Source organism: Lagenorhynchus albirostris, chromosome 20, assembly GCF_949774975.1.
Source record: "Lagenorhynchus albirostris chromosome 20, mLagAlb1.1, whole genome shotgun sequence".
Taxonomy (NCBI): domain Eukaryota; kingdom Metazoa; phylum Chordata; class Mammalia; order Artiodactyla; family Delphinidae; genus Lagenorhynchus; species Lagenorhynchus albirostris.
The window spans coordinates 9,048,858-9,066,404 of record NC_083114.1 but is presented as its reverse complement, the minus strand read 5'-3'; the positions used below and the strand labels follow the sequence as shown (position 1 = coordinate 9,066,404).

General features: G+C 55.0%; 4 protein-coding genes, 1 long non-coding RNA gene and 4 other non-coding genes across 10 annotated transcripts; 7 read left to right on the top strand and 2 right to left on the bottom strand.

Annotated features, from left to right (window-relative positions):
* Positions 1-299: 299 nt before the first annotated feature.
* On the top strand, positions 300-6,613 carry EIF4A1 (eukaryotic translation initiation factor 4A1). Of its 2 annotated transcripts, none has more exons than XM_060132745.1 (11): positions 300-405; positions 1,772-1,820; positions 2,266-2,398; positions 2,858-2,997; positions 3,980-4,148; positions 4,483-4,592; positions 4,946-5,089; positions 5,172-5,309; positions 5,433-5,522; positions 5,787-5,866; positions 5,985-6,613. In XM_060132745.1, exons 1-11 carry the CDS (start codon positions 383-385, stop codon positions 6,127-6,129), a joined length of 1,221 nt encoding a protein of 406 aa, XP_059988728.1. In that variant the 5' UTR covers positions 300-382; the 3' UTR covers positions 6,130-6,613. The 2 variants fall into 2 exon arrangements, with proteins under 2 accessions (XP_059988728.1, XP_059988729.1); XM_060132746.1 differs by lacking the exon at positions 300-405 and adding an exon at positions 444-1,082.
* On the top strand, positions 2,433-2,567 carry LOC132512446 (small nucleolar RNA SNORA48). The gene has a single exon (XR_009538174.1). It is a non-coding gene; the product is annotated as a small nucleolar RNA SNORA48 (small nucleolar RNA).
* LOC132512447 (small nucleolar RNA SNORA48) lies at positions 3,294-3,438 on the top strand. The gene has a single exon (XR_009538175.1). It is a non-coding gene; the product is annotated as a small nucleolar RNA SNORA48 (small nucleolar RNA).
* LOC132512463 (small nucleolar RNA SNORD10) lies at positions 4,252-4,392 on the top strand. Its single transcript, XR_009538190.1, has one exon. It is a non-coding gene; the product is annotated as a small nucleolar RNA SNORD10 (small nucleolar RNA).
* On the top strand, positions 5,568-5,709 carry LOC132512428 (small nucleolar RNA SNORA67). Its single transcript, XR_009538157.1, has one exon. It is a non-coding gene; the product is annotated as a small nucleolar RNA SNORA67 (small nucleolar RNA).
* Positions 6,614-7,598: 985 nt separating the features above from the next.
* Positions 7,599-9,757, top strand: CD68 (CD68 molecule). The gene is made up of 6 exons (XM_060135060.1): positions 7,599-7,756; positions 7,839-8,314; positions 8,498-8,617; positions 8,751-8,823; positions 8,940-9,110; positions 9,422-9,757. Exons 1-6 carry the CDS (start codon positions 7,708-7,710, stop codon positions 9,553-9,555), a joined length of 1,023 nt encoding a protein of 340 aa, XP_059991043.1. The 5' UTR covers positions 7,599-7,707; the 3' UTR covers positions 9,556-9,757.
* LOC132511668 (uncharacterized) lies at positions 9,682-11,239 on the bottom strand. Its single transcript, XR_009537683.1, has 2 exons — positions 10,234-11,239; positions 9,682-9,872 (listed from the first exon to the last, which is right to left on the bottom strand). It is a non-coding gene; the product is annotated as an uncharacterized LOC132511668 (long non-coding RNA).
* Positions 11,240-11,607: 368 nt separating this feature from the next.
* MPDU1 (mannose-P-dolichol utilization defect 1) lies at positions 11,608-15,230 on the top strand. Its single transcript, XM_060135061.1, has 7 exons — positions 11,608-11,746; positions 12,908-12,973; positions 13,162-13,294; positions 13,628-13,713; positions 13,828-13,946; positions 14,111-14,221; positions 14,361-15,230. Exons 1-7 carry the CDS (start codon positions 11,644-11,646, stop codon positions 14,484-14,486), a joined length of 744 nt encoding a protein of 247 aa, XP_059991044.1. The 5' UTR covers positions 11,608-11,643; the 3' UTR covers positions 14,487-15,230.
* On the bottom strand, positions 15,054-17,091 carry SOX15 (SRY-box transcription factor 15). The gene is made up of 2 exons (XM_060135062.1): positions 16,096-17,091; positions 15,054-15,455 (listed from the first exon to the last, which is right to left on the bottom strand). The coding sequence occupies exons 1-2, from the start codon at positions 16,620-16,622 to the stop codon at positions 15,287-15,289; spliced, it is 696 nt and encodes a 231-aa protein (XP_059991045.1). The 5' UTR covers positions 16,623-17,091; the 3' UTR covers positions 15,054-15,286.
* Between the last annotated feature and the right edge of the window lie 456 nt (positions 17,092-17,547).

Genomic DNA, 17,547 nt, shown 5'->3' with positions numbered 1-17,547 from the left:
GAGGCTGAAACCTCGCCCCCCTTGCGTGATAGGGTCTGCTAGGCCACATGACCAGGGCACTCTCGCCTCCGCACGTGTAGGGGTGCAGGGCACCAAGATGGCTGCCAGGCCTCGAGGCCTGAGTCCTGTATGTCACTTCCGTACCGGCAAGAAAGGCGGGCCCTTTAGCCAATGAGGCCGCGGGGCGGGCCTTCACCTTGATAGGCACTCAAGTTATCCAATGGTGGCTGCGTGCCAGAGCGCCGACGAATGAACGTCACGCCGGGTTGCTGAGCGGCGGCAGGCGGAGCCGAGGAGACCAAGCCAATGCGATGGCTGGGGCGGGGTTGGGCTCCCTATAAGTTGTCGATAGGCGGGCACTCCGCCCTAGTTTCTAAGGATCATGTCTGCGAGTCAGGATTCCCGGTAAGAAAGACATTTGCAAGAGATTGTGGCTACTTACCCTGCTGTCCCTTCCGAGGACCCCACCGGGGGAAGCTGAGGTCCACCGCCCTAGGCCCCCCCAGGGTTGCGGGGCGAGCAAGCCGGGAGCACCCGTGGGAGGGGGCGGTGAGGGGCGGGTCCACGGCCGACGTTGCCGCCAGGGCCTAGGTAGAGGCCGAGGACGGCCCAGGTTTCGGGACTCAGCGCGCGAGGTGAGCTACGAGGGCTCGACCGACGAGGTGCGCGAAGCCCCGGCGTTGAGTCGGGCGGCGAGGTGGCAACCTGGCGTGGAAAAGAGAGGTAGAGGCGACCGTGCGTGGCCCGGAGCCGCCGGCCCGGTTGCCTCACTGCCGGAGGGCTCGCGCGATCGGGATTCTGGAGGATTCTGATGGTACCACTCGCCGAAGGCGGGGGTGCCTGCGTCCTCAAATCCAGTCGCTGAGTCGCGTGGAGCTGTGGGTCGTGGGAGAAGAAGCCGGCCGTTCTGTGTGCTGGTTTTCTTGACGGCCAGGACCGACCCTAACCCCGAGGAGCGGCCGCGTGAGGCACCAGGAGCCCACCCGGCGCCGGGCGGGCGGGTCCATTTTGCCGCACAAGCCGGGCAATTGGCAAACTGCGGATGGTCAGGTCCATTTTCCTTCGGGGGTGAGCGGCCTGAGGTATGGGAGGGCGACGCCATTTCGCGACGGGGCGGGCGGGATGTGGTTTGTTCCGGGGTGGGGGGGGACGCCGCCGAGTGGTCAAGGGAGCAAGCACATGGCGTCCCGAGGTGTTCCCCTCCCCCAGTCCGTTTCGCTTCTAAGTGTTGTGCAATCTCCCCCTTTGCTAGCTCGGCTGGGGCTCATTGTGCGCGAGGCCGCCACCGCCCGCGGCCTCCCACATCCGGGCACTGCGAGGGGGGGAGATGGGCTCGAGGGAGTGGGGGAGGGCGCGAGCTGCATGACGTGGGGGGAAGGGGATGTCCTACTCTGGCATCTGGGGAGGAGAGGGCGGGACTTCCGGCGGGCAGGGGCCACGGTGGGAGGTGCACGCGTTTGGGCTTGGAGCGTCAGGCTCAGGACACGTGGGCCCGGAGGCAGGCACCACCTCCGCGCCCCTTAAGCGCAGATTGGTTCCTTCCAGCCTCTGGGTCTTCTAGGAAGGTTACTCTATCATGTCGGGGTCGGCTTGACTTGAGCCGCTCCCGAGATGGGCCCTGACTCAGTTGTACAATAACTATTATGTTTTTTTGGGAACACGTGGGGCTTGGACTAGGGAGTGAAGGCTGATGGCATCATGCAAAGTTGGTTTGCTGCTAGGAAGAGGGTGGTTGTCAGGATTTCTACATACTGTATTTTTAAACCGACAGATCTAGAGACAATGGCCCCGATGGGATGGAACCCGAAGGCGTCATCGAGGTGAGGTTGGACCCCTCCCACCATTATCCTTTAACTCTGGCAAAAGCGGTGCCACTAGCATTGTTCTTTGGCTTTTGAAGTGGCGGTTTAGTGAATACACCAGTGATTGAAACCCAGGATTCAGCTGTACTACGTAACATAAAACTCCCAGGTAGTTAGACCCGACACCTTAACTCCCTTGCAGAAATTTGTTTTAAAGTTTTTAAAGTGTGTTTAAAACAGGTCACTCAGATTCTGTTCTCCTTTCTACAACATCTAGGTTCACTGTTTACAAGTGGGCTGGCCCCTTAGGGGGGTTTCCCAGGTCATGTAGAACTATCAACCATCTGGCTTCCATGGGGAGAAGAGAGGTTGTGGGCTCTGAAGCTGGTGCAGGCATCAGGTCCTGTTTACTCCAATGTAAGAGCACAGCCCTATTTCTCCTACTTGAATTTGTTTTCTACAGAGTAACTGGAATGAGATTGTTGACAGCTTTGATGACATGAACCTTTCGGAGTCACTCCTCCGTGGCATCTACGCCTATGGTTTTGAGAAGCCCTCTGCCATCCAGCAGCGAGCCATTCTTCCTTGTATCAAGGGTAAGACCCTTCTGCCCCAGAACAAGTTCTGGACTGTCCCTGGCCTGGGTAGAGTGGCGCCTGGTTGGTGGTGCCTGTCTTATATCAGCCAGGGACAAAGTAACTCCTTGTTTATCCCAGCTTGGCTTTTGGTTTGTGCCCATGTCTGGTTCATGCCCTGGAAACATGGATTGCTGGTTTAATTTCAACAAGGTAGTGTTTTAGCCAGATCATGCTGGCTTTTTACAGCTGTATTTCTAGCCCAATTTTGTGCAGTACTAAATGGCTGAAACCTGGCCTGATTGTCCAGATCTGTTCTTGTTTGGATACCGTGTTGTCATGTAGACTCTGAAGCACTTATTGCTGGGCACAAATCTCTATTGGTTGCTTACTGATCTCATTCAGCAGGGCTGTTGAATGTCTCACGAGTCTAAAGAATGCTTTCTACCATATAAAATTTCTCTCCTAATTTGTGTTTAGGTTATGATGTGATCGCTCAAGCCCAATCTGGGACTGGGAAAACGGCCACTTTTGCCATATCAATTTTGCAGCAGATTGAATTGGATCTAAAGGCCACCCAGGCCTTGGTCCTGGCACCCACTAGAGAGTTGGCTCAGCAGGTGAGTTTACCTTTCTTCCTCTGAAGGACTTATTTAGTAAGTGGTTAACATAAACCAGAAATCAGAAGTTGTGCTCCAACTCCTACCACTTTTGGAAGAACTGAAGTATGGGGAAAAGAGATGTTATAAAGTCAGTTGATGACTTTTATGTTTCAAGACTTAGTAGGTTAGTTGTAAGCTTTTCCCTCACCAAACACTGTAAGCATCCCTTACTCCACCCATTTCCTGAGTCAGACGGGGAAGGCTGCTGGGTGGAGCCTGGCTGGCTGGGCAAGTTTGGCTGTTCTATGAAGAAAACCCCCTGGCAATGGGCAAAGAGACACCTGATTGGTGGTGGTGCTCTTGAATCAGTCAGGGGCAAAGCAGATGTCTAGTCCTTTCTTCATCGTAGCTTGATGCCTGGGTTGGTGGCCAGAGCTGTTTCATGGCTGGGGCACATAAAATGTTGGGCTATTTCCTGGGTCTTAGAGGGGAAAAAAATCAGAAACACTTGTCTCATAAGTTGATTACTGAGTTTAGGGGAATGTATTCTTACAGTGTCCTACGGAGGTATCATGGTCATTCTGTGCCTAACTTCTGAACAAAGGCAGTGTGAGCAAGAAGTTACAGTAGAGCTCCACTCGAGGGCCCTTAACGTTTAGAACATGCTTTAAGAGTGAACATGCCGGGCTTCCCTGGCGGCGCAGTGGTTGAGAGTCCGCCTGCCGATGCAGGGGACACGGGTTCGTGCCCCGGTCTGGGAAGATCCCACATGCCGCGGAGTGGCTGGGCCCCGTGAACCATGGCCGCTGAGCCTGCGCGTCCGGAGCCTGTGCTCCACGGCAGGAGAGGCCGCAACAGTGAGAGGCCCGTGTACCGCAAAAAAAAAAAGAAGTGAGCTTAATAGTGTTTGTCTCAGCTGGAAAGAATAAAATACGTAGCACTTAAAATGGTGCCTGGCAGTTGTAGCTAATATACAAGCACTTATGTTTTTCTGGTTCAGATACAGAAGGTAGTTATGGCCTTAGGAGATTACATGGGTGCCTCGTGCCATGCCTGCATTGGGGGTACCAATGTGCGTGCTGAGGTGCAGAAGCTGCAGATGGAAGCTCCCCATATCATCGTGGGTACCCCAGGTCGTGTGTTCGACATGCTTAACCGGAGATACTTGTGTGAGTGTACAATTTTCTAGCTCTCTGGGTCACTTCCTATCCATGCCTTTCCAGTTTCTTAACATGGCCACAATTTGATTCCCAATGATATCCTCTGAGAGTTGCTCTGTGATGAACCCCATGCGTGTCATCTGAGCCTGGCTTCCCTGTCATCTCAGCCCATGTAGTGTTCTACTTCCCAGGGCTATTGTCTGGCCTGGCAAGGGGGTCCCAGGCAGAGGATCAGTCTTTGTCTTCTGAGAGCAGACCGCCTGTCCCTGTTTTTTTTATTGGGAAAGTTAGGGGTAGTTCACACTTCTCTAGTAACTACCTGTTGGTGTTTTTCTTTCTGCAGCTCCCAAATACATCAAGATGTTTGTACTGGATGAAGCTGATGAAATGTTAAGCCGTGGGTTCAAGGACCAGATCTATGACATATTCCAAAAGCTCAATAGCAACACCCAGGTGAGGAGGACATTGGAGTCTTGCTCGCATGGCTGACAGTTGCTTTGTGTAGGTTGTGGTGTGTTGCTTTGTGTAGGTTGTGGTGTGCTTGGGGTGATGATGGAGCATTATCAAGTGCCAAAGGAGGGACTTCCCTGGCAGTCCAGGGGTTAAGACCTGGCACTTCCAGTGTAAGGGGTATGGATTCGATCCCTGCTCAGGGAACTAAGATCCTACATGCCACGTGTTGTGGCCAAAAAGTTAAAAAAAAAAATTTGGATGATATCCAGACATGTAAAAAACCCAAAAGTGCCAGGGGAACCATGGAGTTCTGGAGTATCCCCTACCCTGAGACTGCTCTTTTTTTCCATTAGGTGGTTTTGCTGTCAGCTACAATGCCTTCCGATGTGCTTGAGGTGACCAAGAAGTTCATGAGGGACCCAATTAGGATTCTTGTCAAGAAAGAAGAGTTGACGCTGGAGGGTATCCGCCAATTCTACATCAATGTGGAACGAGAGGTGGGGCCCAGTGCAGGAGGCGGGCCTGGTGGTAAGTTGTTGGGTATAGCCCCTGACTGATCTCCTCCCCCCACCCCACCAGGAGTGGAAACTGGACACACTGTGTGACTTGTATGAAACCCTGACCATCACCCAGGCAGTCATCTTCATCAACACCCGAAGGAAGGTGGATTGGCTCACTGAGAAAATGCATGCCCGAGACTTCACGGTCTCTGCTATGGTGAGGTTTCTCCACCTTGTTTTACCAGCAGAGTCACATGTCAGGGTCCTACTCACAGGCAGTTCTCTCAGAACCAATGCACCTATTTGTAACACCGTTACACTGTTCTATTTCCTGTTCTAGCACGGAGATATGGACCAAAAAGAACGAGACGTTATCATGAGGGAGTTCCGCTCTGGCTCTAGCAGAGTATTGATTACCACTGACCTGCTGGTAAGTAGAAGGGCATTTGGACAAGAGGGGAGGGAAGATGGGAGAATCCAAGGTGATTCCCTCTTCCAAGGGGCCTGCTAGTGCCCCTCTTCAGGAAAGTAGCAACTTGGAATAAAATCTGGCATGCCTCTGGTTTCTGGGGAGAGGGGATGTTTGTTTCCTTGCCTTCCTTTGGCTGCCTACATGTATGCTTAAGTCTCTTTCTGGATAGACTTAGGGTGTCCTCTCATTCACACACTGAAGCTGCCTTTTTTCTGGACATAGGCCAGAGGCATCGATGTGCAGCAGGTTTCCTTAGTCATCAACTATGACCTCCCCACCAACAGGGAAAACTACATCCACAGGTAAACGCAGATCTGGACTGTTAACCAGCCCAGCCCCCTCCTGCCCAATCCTCCCTGCAGGGAAGCGTCTTATTTACTCTTTAATCCTCACTTATTCTAAGGTGTCCTTGTTTTCCAGAATCGGTCGAGGTGGCCGTTTTGGCCGTAAGGGTGTGGCTATTAACATGGTGACAGAAGAAGACAAGAGGACTCTTCGAGACATTGAGACCTTCTACAACACCTCCATTGAGGAGATGCCCCTCAATGTTGCTGACCTCATCTGAGATGGGCTGTTCTGCTACCTAGCCCCAGCCAGGGCTCAGTCCTTGGGGGGCACTGAGGAGCAGCAGGAGGGGGGAGGGAAGGGAGTCAAGGGATGGACATCTTGTCATTTTTTTTTTTTTCTTTGAATAAATGTCACTTTTTGAGGCAAAAGAAGGAACCGTGAACATTTTAGACACCCTTTTCTTTGGGGTAGGCGCCGTCTCTTCTCCCAAAAACACTAATCCAGTTCCCTAACCTAGTCAACCTCCAAACCCCAGAGGCTCTCCCCACCCCACCTGAATTCCTCTGAAAATGATTCAGTCCACCTCATTTGCTGGACCAAATCTGGAGGGAGAACCCCCAAGTTAGGTGGCCCAGGGGGTTGTCCCCAGGTGGGGGGAGTAGGGGAGAGAAAATGGTAGCCATTTTTACATTGTTTTGTATAGTATTTATTGATTCAGGAAACAAAGACAAAATTCTGAATAAAATGACTTGGAAACTGCCTGCCTTGGCTTGTCATTTCTTACCTCCCCTTCCCTCCCATCTGCTACTGGGTACAGCTCTACTGCCTTCTGTTGAGCTTTTTTTGTTGTTGACTGGAAAATGGTCGTGTTAACTGGATAATATGACCTTTCTGGAAGGGGCTGGGCAAAGACCACCGTAAGTACCTCATGTGTCTCAGCAAAGAGGAAGCAACAGGACTTCCCGTGGCGCAGTGGTAGAGAATCTGCCTGCCAATGCAGGGGATACGGGTTCGAGCCCTGGTCTGGGAAGATCCCACATGCCGCGGAGCAACTAGGCCTGTGAGCCACAATTACTGAGCGTGCGCATCTGGAGCCCATGCTCCACAATGAGAGGCCCATGCACCTCAATGAAGAGTGGCCCCTGCTTGCCACAACTAGAGAAAGCCCTCGCACAGAAACGAAGACCCAACACAGCAAAAATAAATTAAAAAAAAAAAAAAAAGCTTCCCTGGTGGCGCAGTGGTTGCCGATGCAGGGGACGTGGGTTCGTGCCCCGGTCCAGGAGGATCCCACGTGCCGTGGAACGGCTGGGCCCGTGAGCCATGGCCGCTGAGCCTGCGTGTCCAGAGCCTGTGCTCCGCAACGGGAGAGGCCACGGCAGTGAGAGGCCCACGTACCGCAAAAAAAAAAGAGGAAGCAACAGACGGAGAGGAAAGGGAGTAGAAATAAATGTTCAAGTTTTACATCCTATTGAACTCTGACAGGGAGGGGCTGCTGGCTCCATAATCACTTGTCACAACCACTAGGCATGTTTTGCTGAGGCAGACAAATGAATCCCCAAGGATCCACTTACCCAAAACTCCATCCCACTATCCACATGACACATGTTGCTGACGGGACACCAGGGCCAATCATCTAACTCAATGACAAAATTTTAATGACTAAGAGATTGGTGGCTGGGGCTGAGGTGTCTGAGTCAGGCTGGGGGTTGGGTTACCTCAGTTACAGGAAGTCAAAGATTGATTTCCTCTTTTTCCAAAAGAACGAAGGCAGAGGGTATAGGGTTGATTGAGCAGGCAGGCAGCTGGTACCGACACAGAACCAAGCTGGACTCTGGGTGGAGGCTGTTCTGTCATGAGGTTGGCTGTGCTCTTCTCTGGGGCCTTGCTGGGTCTACTAGCAGGTAGGGAGAAAGGGGACGAAGGGGAGGGGGCCCCTGGGAAGGAGCCTGCCCCTGGGTTGCTAACCAGTGTTTCCTCTGAAAGCCCAGGGGACAGGGAATGACTGTCCTCATAAAAAATCGGCCACTCTGCTGCCATCCTTCACGGTGACACCTACAGCTACAGAAAGCACAACAAGCCCTGGAACAACCAGCCCTGGAACAACCAGCCACAGAACGACCAAGAGCCACAGAACGACCACTTACACGGCTACCACCACTCATAAAACTACCACCACGGGCACCACCAGCCACGAGTCTTCAACAGCCACTCACCATCCTGCTACCACCACCAGTCACGGAAATGCCACAGTTCATCCAACGAGCAACAGCACTGCCACCAGCCCAGGACCCTCCACCAGATCCCCCCGCCCAGGACCACCTCCACCCTCTCCAAGTCCTAGCCCAGGCTCCAAGGAGGCGATAGGAGACTACATTTGGACTAATGGTTCCCAGCCCTGCGTCCGGCTCCAAGCCCAGATTCAGATTCGAGTTCTGTACCCAACCCAGGATGGAGGAGAGGTAAAGCTAAACAACAGTAGAGGACATAAGGGGAAGGGGATGAGGCCTTCTGCTACGGTTCAGAAGGGAAGGAGGAAGAGTAAAGAAGTAGACGAATACAGGGTGGAGACAAAGGGAACAGGGAACCTTGGACGGCACAGCTGTGCAGTCTCGTGACCCTCTCTCGTCTTTTAACTTCCGCAGGCCTGGGGAATCTCTGTTCTGAACCCCAACAAAACCAAGGCCCAAGGGGGCTGTGAGAGTAATCATCCCCACTTGCTCCTCTCATTCCCCTATGGACAGCTCAGCTTTGGATTCAAGCAGGTACTTAACCCTCATCCCTCACTCTCACCCTCCAAGTGCCCTACCCCTACCAACTTCTTGCCGCACTCCTTACTCTGTGTACCTGGATGCCACTCTCCCCTGCTGCCCTGAGTCTTCCTGGTCACCTCCCCAGGAGCCACTGCAGAGCACCGTCTACCTGAACCATGTGACTGTGGAGTACAACGTGTCCTTCCCCCAGGCATCACGTGAGTAACCTTCCCTTTCTCATCACTTGCACTAGATGTCTGGGCTCCTGAAGGGACCTAGGCTGGGGGTATGGTGGGGATGTGGCTATGGAGCTGACCCTTCCTTATTCTTTCAGAGTGGATATTCTCTGTTCAGAATTCATCCCTTCGAGATCTCCAAACCCCTCTGGGCCAGAGCTTCAGTTGCAGAAACGCAAGCGTCATTCTTTCACCAGCTTTCCACCTGGACCTGCTCTCCCTGAAGCTACAAGCTGCTCAGCTGCCCCCCACAGGGGCCTTTGGACCAAGTAAGACCTATTCCTTCCCTCCCAGAATTTTCCCACTGCACTGAAAGCCCTCCCCCCCAGGCCTATAATCTCCCTTCCTGCACCCCCAAATTTCCTCCCCCTCTCAAGCTTGTCAGAGCTAGGGTAACTGTCCTCCCCTCCTCTACAAGACTCTACCCAGGCTCCCCTTTTTTTTTTTTGCTGAGTCCTCTAGGTGAGCCAGCCCCTCACCAATCTCCTACTTCCCAACATCCCACATTCCCTTCTCCCTCCTTCCACCTTTATTCCAACCACCACCGTTGTGATGCCTACTTGCCCTATCTTTCCGCCAGGTTTCTCTTGCCCCAGTGACCGATCCATCTTGCTGCCTCTCATCATTGGCCTGATCTTACTCGGCCTCCTCACCCTGGTGCTTGTTACCTTCTGCATCGTCCGGAGACGCCCACCCACTTACCAGCCCCTCTGAGCATTTGTCCCAACAGCCAGGGCACCAGGAGGTGCCCTCATTTCTCACCACGCAACTGACTCAGAGACAAAGTTATCTTCCTTCCCTGTCTTGATGAACAAAAGTCGAGATAATGCAATCGGGAGGAATGAGGAGAGAGCTGTTTACTAAATATGACTGATTCCCCCTCCCCCATCTCCAGTGGGAGAATAATAAAACTTGATCAAGTCTTTATCCTTGGTTTTCCTTGTCCTTCCTGCCAGAATTAAAAGCCATGAGTTTCTTGTCACACACCTTTCTGTACCTTCCATGGTTGAGTCTTGGGGAGCCAGGAACAGCTGATGAGGAGGGATGAAAATGTCACTGTGTGGCCCAATGCCCTCACGGGTTCATCCTTCGAAGCCTGACACAGCTGGTGTCGAATCGGCTTCACCTCCCTTCCTCCTCTTCTTCTGGGGCCCCTGGCTGCTCCAGTTCCCTCTCTCCTCCAATCCAGTGGAGCCACCCATCCCAGTAGCCTTCTTCCCAACCTTCATATTACAGTTACAGGCAAAGTAGGCAGCAAGAGCAATGAGTGTGGATGGGAAGGTCACAGCCCTGCCCTGCTCTGTTTCAAATGCCCTGCCCTACCCAGTGTGCCCAGGCCTAGCGAACAGCCTGGATTAAACTCTCCCCGCACCTGGGATGCTCCTATCTCACCTGCAAAGGGTTTTCATCAACCACAGGAGCAATGCGTACTGTGAACTCCACATACGATCACCCTCTATGCTCCTGGGAACAACATGCCTCCAGCCTGGGCGACCCGCGGAGCCAACCCTGAAGTCCCTGGTGGTGGCGCACCTAGTGGTGGTGGATGGCACCCCCCAAGGCAGTCTGAATCCAGATTCTTCAAAGGACCTCCCCGACCAACAAGTGCCAGACCCTTTACAATCAGCTATGAGCATCCCCGGGTCCAGAATGGGACCCTTCCGGTTGTAGCAGCCGTGTACGTCTACAGAAAGCAGCCGCCAGGACCTGCAGGCCCAGCCCTCTGAGGGCAGCACGTGGCAGGGACCAAACAACCACACCACCGCCTCGCCGACACCCCGTTATGACCTTGCTGACTGTGGTGCGGGAGTCCCCAAAGGGTGTGGTAGTCCCCAAAGGGTGTGGTACTCCCAGCAGGCGCCCAGCCAACAGAGCTTGATGGCCAGGCCCATCTCCACCGAGATGGCCGAGAGCTGATGTCCCGGCACTGGGGGGCAGAGCGCATCGCTCCCGCCGCGTAATCCAAGATGCCCTTTCCCAAGGCTAGCTGCTAGGCCCCCTCCGCCTAGCCCAAGCCCTGGCTCAGCACGCGGTCACAGGAGGCCGAGGAGCGGGCCTTGGCCTAGAGGTGGCGCCCTCGGGCCAGTGGGGTGAGAGGGAACCCCAGGGCCCTCGTTTCACAGGGGCGGCCAGGGCTGGGCCCGCATGGGGGTTAAGGGCGTTGCAGTCCCCCGAAACTGGGCTCACCTTCCCCACCTCCCCCTCCTCTGCTTCACTGTCCCGGCCCAGCAGTTGCTGGCGCACCCATCTGCGAAGGCCTGGGCGAACCTGAGGAGAAAAAAGCATAGGCTCGGCGCCTAAGGAGGGATGCCTGGCTCAGACTGTGCCCCCCCCGTCGGTGCCGTGTCCTCTGGAGACGCCGAGACGCCGAGAGCCCAGGAAAGAGAACGCTACAGAACCCCCCGCCCAACGCCATTTTGGAGACTCACGCTCCTTCTGTCTCAACCTCGTACAATGTAAAGTCAGCTGGAAGAAGACAAGATGGCGCCGAGCAGGAGGAGCGGAGAAAGGCTGGAGGATAAATCTTGTTGCCGAAGCGGAAGCGTAAACAAAGGCGCGAATGATGGAACTGCGCAGGCGTACAGATTTGGCACGCGTTAAAATTCGAGCAGCAGGGTGGGCGCGTCCAAAAACGTGCTCTCCGGGCGAGACCTATTTTACGCGAACGAAGGTGGGATGGAGTAAGGCAAGAGCAGCCGCCCTGTTTAATCGCGAGAAGACGGGAGGCGGAGTGCCCAGAGCGCGCATGCGCATCGTAAGTCAATGGCGGTTTGAGGGGTTGGCGGAAGCTAGCCTTTCAATATGGCGACCGAGGTAGACGGGCTGCTCAAACGGGTGCTCGTGCCGATTCTTTTACCTGAGAAATGCTACGACCAAATTTTCATCCAGTGGGACTTGCTTCACGGTGAGTTTTATTCGGCATCCGGTCAAAATTGTGCTTCAGAGCTCTCCGGCCGTAAATGGGGCGTGAGTGCGGACTAAGTGACAGCAGTGACAGCTGCCACGGCGCGCGGGGCGGAAGTCGCTTCTGAGAGGGGCGGATATGTCTCGGGCTCCGTAGAGGGAGGACTCCATATTTGGGCGAGAGAGGGGAGTCGCCGGGTGGGAGTAGTTCTTTGGTTTAGCGACGGTGAAAGACGAAAAGACTCAAATTTTACAAAACAAAGTTTAAAATCTGATTAGATCGTTCCAACCTGTAATAGATCTCTATACCTTCAGGAGCAAGGTTACACTTGATTCAAAGCTTCTGATGAATCCAGGCCTTCTGCGGCTCCCCCAAGAATCCTGCCATCCCAGTGGCTTTCCTTCCGGCTTCCACGTTTGCTCATGGTCGAATTTTGGAATTAACTTGTCTGCCTTCCTCCTTCTATCTACGAGGCGACGCCAGAGCAAAACCTGCTTCTGACGTCAGACCTTTAGGGAAGCCTTCGCGGTCTGCCCGCGTCAGTTCTTGGTACCCCAGCTGTGCTCCCGGGACAATGTTTTAGCCGCGTTCAGGACCCACGAGAATCTGACTACTACTGGGCCAGGCACCTTGGGGATAGGGCTTCAAGGCTAGAGAAGATGTCGGTGGCTAGAGCATAAAAGCAAGCCCTGGAAGGGTCAAGTCCCTGAGTAGGGGCCAGAGACAGTGTTCAGGAATGAGTGATACAGAGGAAACCTATCCTTGGAGAAAGAAGACATGTGAAGTGGATTGCCTAGTGGCTCAGAGGCGGGGAATAAAGGATCAGAGGATGCTTGGGCATTGCTCAGCTCTATACAGGGAAGCAAGGGAGAGGTTTGGAAGTCAGGAGTTTAGATGTGATGGCAGGGAATGGAGGGTTGGGTCAGAAAAAAGGAATGGTAAAAGCCGTTTTGGAAAGTCATCTTGTCTGAACGTGATATGATTTGGAGTAGGAAGAACTAGGCCTTTTTCACCTGCCTCCAGACCACCCAAGGCTTCCTTTGTGTGGGTATGTCAAGGTCTTAAGGAGCACTTCAAGCCTTTAGGCCTGAGCTGCCTCCTGGAACCCCTGGCTTGGGTTCCATAAGTGTCATCTCTGCTTACCTCTTTTTCTCTTCTTAGTTCCCTGCCTCAAGATTCTCCTCAGCAAAGGCCTGGGGCTGGGCATTGTGGCTGGCTCACTTCTGGGTATGTTTCTTATCATCTTCCCTTCCTGTTGTTGGGAGGTGGGTGGAGTGCTAAGATGCCATGAACTGGATGGGTCCCTTAACCAGAAGCGGGGTTAACATGCCTCCCAGTCTGCTCTGTAGCTGTCGTGCTGCGCTCCCAAGGGATGTCAGCCCCTCAGCCCTGCCCTTTTCATCCTCTTTCTCCAGTAAAACTACCCCAAGTGTTTAAAATCCTGGGAGCCAAGAGCGCGGAAGGGTTGAGTCTCCAGTCGGTTATGCTAGAGCTGATGGCGTTGACTGGGACCATGGTCTACAGTATCACCAACAACTTCCCCTTTAGGTGAGGGGCCCCGCCCTTTATCTCCTAGGGTAAATGCTCACAACTCTAGTAAGGATTAGGGTGAGGGAGGTAAAAGGGCAGGAAAGCTTAAGCCTTTCTGGAACTCTAGCCATCATCTATGGTGATGAGAGGAGGTGAGAATCCCAAGAATGCCCAGTTTCCTATCCTGGGTCAAGCGGGTGGGGGCTGCCGGGAGGCAGGAGGTAAGGAACCAGCAGGGCTGTGGAGGACAGGGAATAATCAGAATTGGGTCCCCAAGATGGATGGGCTATGGAGGCTTTCCCTGCCTCTTTCCAGGCCCACATTTCTTCCCCTCAACTCTTGACTCTGCAGCTCTTGGGGTGAAGCTCTGTTCCTGATGCTCCAGACGGTTACCATCGCCTTCCTGGTCCTGCACTACAGAGGACAGACTGTGAAAGGTGCTGAGGATTGAGCCAGGAGCTGGCTGCAGCTGTTGGGAGCCTTGCTGGGAACGCAGGCCTGGGAAAGCCGAGAGACTCAGGTTGCTGAGTCCTTATCTCCTTGTCTCCCAGGTGTTGCCTTCCTAGCGTGCTACGCCCTGGTCCTGCTGGTGCTGCTTTCACCACTGACGCCCCAGGCTGTAGTCACCCTGCTCCAGGCCTCCAACATGCCTGCTGTGGTGGTGGGAAGGGTGGGTGCTGGGAACAAGGGAGAGGATGTTGGGAAGGGGGACTGGGTGAGGAGCAGAGGGGAAACCCAAAGTTTGGGGGTGTTGGACTGAGGGGAATGCAGAAATGTCATGGGAACATTGGACAAATTCAGATGACAAAACGAAGGGTCTCAACTCCTCCCCAGCTGCTCCAGGCAGCCACCAACTACCGCAATGGGCACACGGGCCAGCTGTCAGCCATCACAGTCTTTCTGCTCTTTGGGGGCTCCCTGGCCCGAATCTTCACCTCCATTCAGGTGAGTGCACCTCCTCCCCTCTAGAGGGCACCATAACCTCACCTTACTTCTCTCTCTCCCCATGGACTTGAAGCTGCTCCCTCTCTGGAGCCCTTTTTGGCTATGCTGAAGAGTAACCCTAGCCATGTCTCTCACCCAGGAAACTGGAGACCCCCTCATGGCTGGAACCTTTGTAGTCTCTTCCCTCTGCAATGGCCTCATCGCTGCCCAGCTCCTCTTCTACTGGAATGCAAAGGCTCCCCACAAGAAGAAAAAGGAGCAGTAGTTGAGCTGGCTCCTGGAGCACATTCCATGTTTCTATTCATCCACCCAACCTTGGGATCCTTCCCATCTGAACCAGTCTGCTGGTGTGACTTTTAATCATTCCCTGTTCTTCTGCAATTGCAGCTTTAGTGGAAATGCTTGGTTGACCCAGATCCTTAGAAACGATAGGGGAAGAGATTTACGGGCTGACATTTAATCATTTAGCTGAGATTCTTTCTTTAGCAGAAGTTTCCAGCTACTTGCCTATTCTGGGCAAAACTCTTACCCTGTCCCCCCCATTTCCCCACTTCCCTTCTGACCCTAGAGGACAGAGGCTGGACAGTGGAAGGGAATAGGTGCTTGTGGATTCCTCCCTCCCGCACCCTGGCTCAGACTGTCTCCTGGACCCCAGTGCTTGGTGGGGGAAGGGGGAGGGGGGACAGAAGAATGACTGACTCAGGCAGGGCCCCAGGGTGGGGTGTGGAGGTTCCTGCTCTGGCAGGTCCAGGCGGAAGGGAGTGGAGACTGCTGGTTCCTGCTGCAGTAAAAGCGAACAGAGATGGTACAATAAAGACTCAGAGACGTGGTGTAATCGTACAAAACTGTGTTCAGCCTACAAAAAAAAAAAAAACTGTCTTGTTTTGTTCCCACTGGCTTTCAGGGCTTTGGGGGGTACTGCCCACCTCCTCTGAACTGTGGTCCAACAGTTCTAGAACAGGGTTTGCAGCCTGGGAATGGTGGTGGTGGTGGTGGTGGTATTGGGGTGTTTCTGGGTCGAAAAGGAGGATGGAAACTTCTCTGGGAGGTCCATGTCCATGAGGGTTAGAGGTGGGTTAGGGGCATGGGGGCCCCTGGGAGGGGAGGGTTGTACAGAGTGGGAGAGCCTGGGGGTGGGTAGGGGCTGTAAGGGGGGAGCAGCTCCCCCTGGAACCTTGGGTTACTCTGAGGGAGAGAGCACGGCGAGGAGGCTTCCGGTTTACAGTGGGAAGAGCTGCAAAGAGAAACCGGGGTTAGAAGGCACTTGGTCCCCTGGGTTGGAGGTGCCGAGGAGGGTCCCCAGCTCGCATGTGGGGGTGGTTCTGAGCAGCTCTGCGCAGACAAGTATAACTTGTCACCCACCTACCCATCCCTGGCTCTCCGGGTCCCGCCGGTAGGGAACCGGACCCCGGACGGCTTAGAGCAGCGCCGCCGCAGCCGTGTTGGGGCACGCTCAAGAGCGAGCTTGCGTGCTGCGCGCCTGTTTTCCTCTTTTGGGGCGGCAGGCCAGGAAGGGGTAGAGCTGGGCTTGGCCTGTCCTTGCCCCGGGGGCTGGGAGAGGAAGCTGGGTCACACGAGGGCCAGAATCGGGGGTGGGAAACGGGAAATTCTGGTAACTAGAACACGGTCACATCCAGGGCACTGTGGTCTGCTCCTGCGGTGCCGCCACCAACAGACTATGATGGAAACGTCCTCTAGAAAGACCCTGGCTCCCCGGAACTCTCCCACCCTTCACGGAGCGCCCCCCAAACTTCTCCGGGTGTGTCCCCTTCTTGGGTGGGCTCGGGGCCCCTGCCAGCCAGGCCCTCTGATATCCGCCCCCACCCAGACTGCAGGCGGGGGGCACGTCCTCATTCCGCTCCCCGGGCACTCACCCGTAACCGCCAGGCAGGTAGGCTGTCGAGTAGTTGGGGGGCTGGTACCCAAAGCCTCTGCTCCCCTGGGTGGTCGTGTACCCGGGCCCCCAGACAGGCCCGCCGCCAGCCACGCCGCCGCTTCCCTGGCCGAAGTGGGGCGACCCGGGGCCCGCGCTCTTGGTCTTGCGCCGGGGCCGGTACTTGTAGTCGGGGTAGTCGCGCAAGTGCCGGGCCCGGAGCCGCTTAGCCTCTTCCACGAAGGGCCGCTTCTCGTCCTCGCCCAGCAGCTTCCACTGCGCGCCCAGGCGCTTGGAGATCTCCGAGTTGTGCATCTTTGGGTTCTGCTGCGCCATCTGGCGGCGCTGGGCGGAGCTCCACACCATGAACGCGTTCATGGGCCGTTTCACCTTCTCCAAGGGAAGCCCCCCGGAGACCACTGGGCTCCCGGCGCCCTCCCGCTCCTGGGAGCCCGAGGACGAGGAGTTAGGGGCTGTGGGAGTGGGAGGTTCCAGCCTCCAGGCCTGTGAGGAGCCGGGTAGCGCCATCGGGGGTGAAGGGAAGCCTTAAAAGGGCGTCTTACACGCCCTCCCCTCCAAAGTGAAACGTTGATCCCCAAACCCGGTATCCTTAAAATGGAAGTGCCTTCCTAGTCCGGAGTCGTTACAGAGAGACTCGTGTCCTTAAAAGGTATATATATCGTCCCCAAGTTCAGAGTCCTTATAATGGAGCCCCTGCCACCAATCAATCCGGCACGTTTGGGGAGTGAAGCGCAAAATCCGCTGTCCGGTACCCAGTCTTGGATAGGCTGTGCTCTTTCCTTGTGGCCGCGGGGTCCCCGACCCTGCCTCGCTCCCCCTATTAGCTGCCGGCCACCGGCCCGGGCTTCGGTGAAGGCGGTAAAACTTCGCGCTCTGGGGTCCCGCAGCTGCCAGGAGGCACAGCCCGAGTGCCACAGCCCTCTCTCACCTGGCCTCAGCGTCTGTGGCTGCCGGGTGCGCCAGGCCCGGGAACTGCTTTTAACGACTGACTCCTCCCTACTCCCTCCCAGCCGACCGCGCCTCCTGAAGGGCGCCAACCTCCCCCTCCCTTAGGCCAACCAGGTGTCCTGTTCTTCCCAGCCCCCAACACTCCCCCCCCCAGGGGACCACGCCTCCTCCCCACCCAAGACCCAAGTCAGGCCTTCCAGCCCCAGTGGCTCTGAACAGCTACCCCTCCCTTCTTAAGCACTGGCAATTTAAAGTCAATGCCTTTGCACAACGGATCAGGCATCTGGTGATCAAAAGCCCTCAGGCTCAGAGTTGTGCTGGGAGGGAGGTGAGGACACCCAACCCCCTAATCCAAACCAAACTCTTTTCTGGTGCCTCCTGCTCCTCAAACCCCTAACCTGGCCCAGGGCAAAAAAGTCTGGCAGTCAGGAGGTAGGCAGGCCATTTTTGCTTCCTGAGGTGCTTGGGTGGTGATTCAACCCCT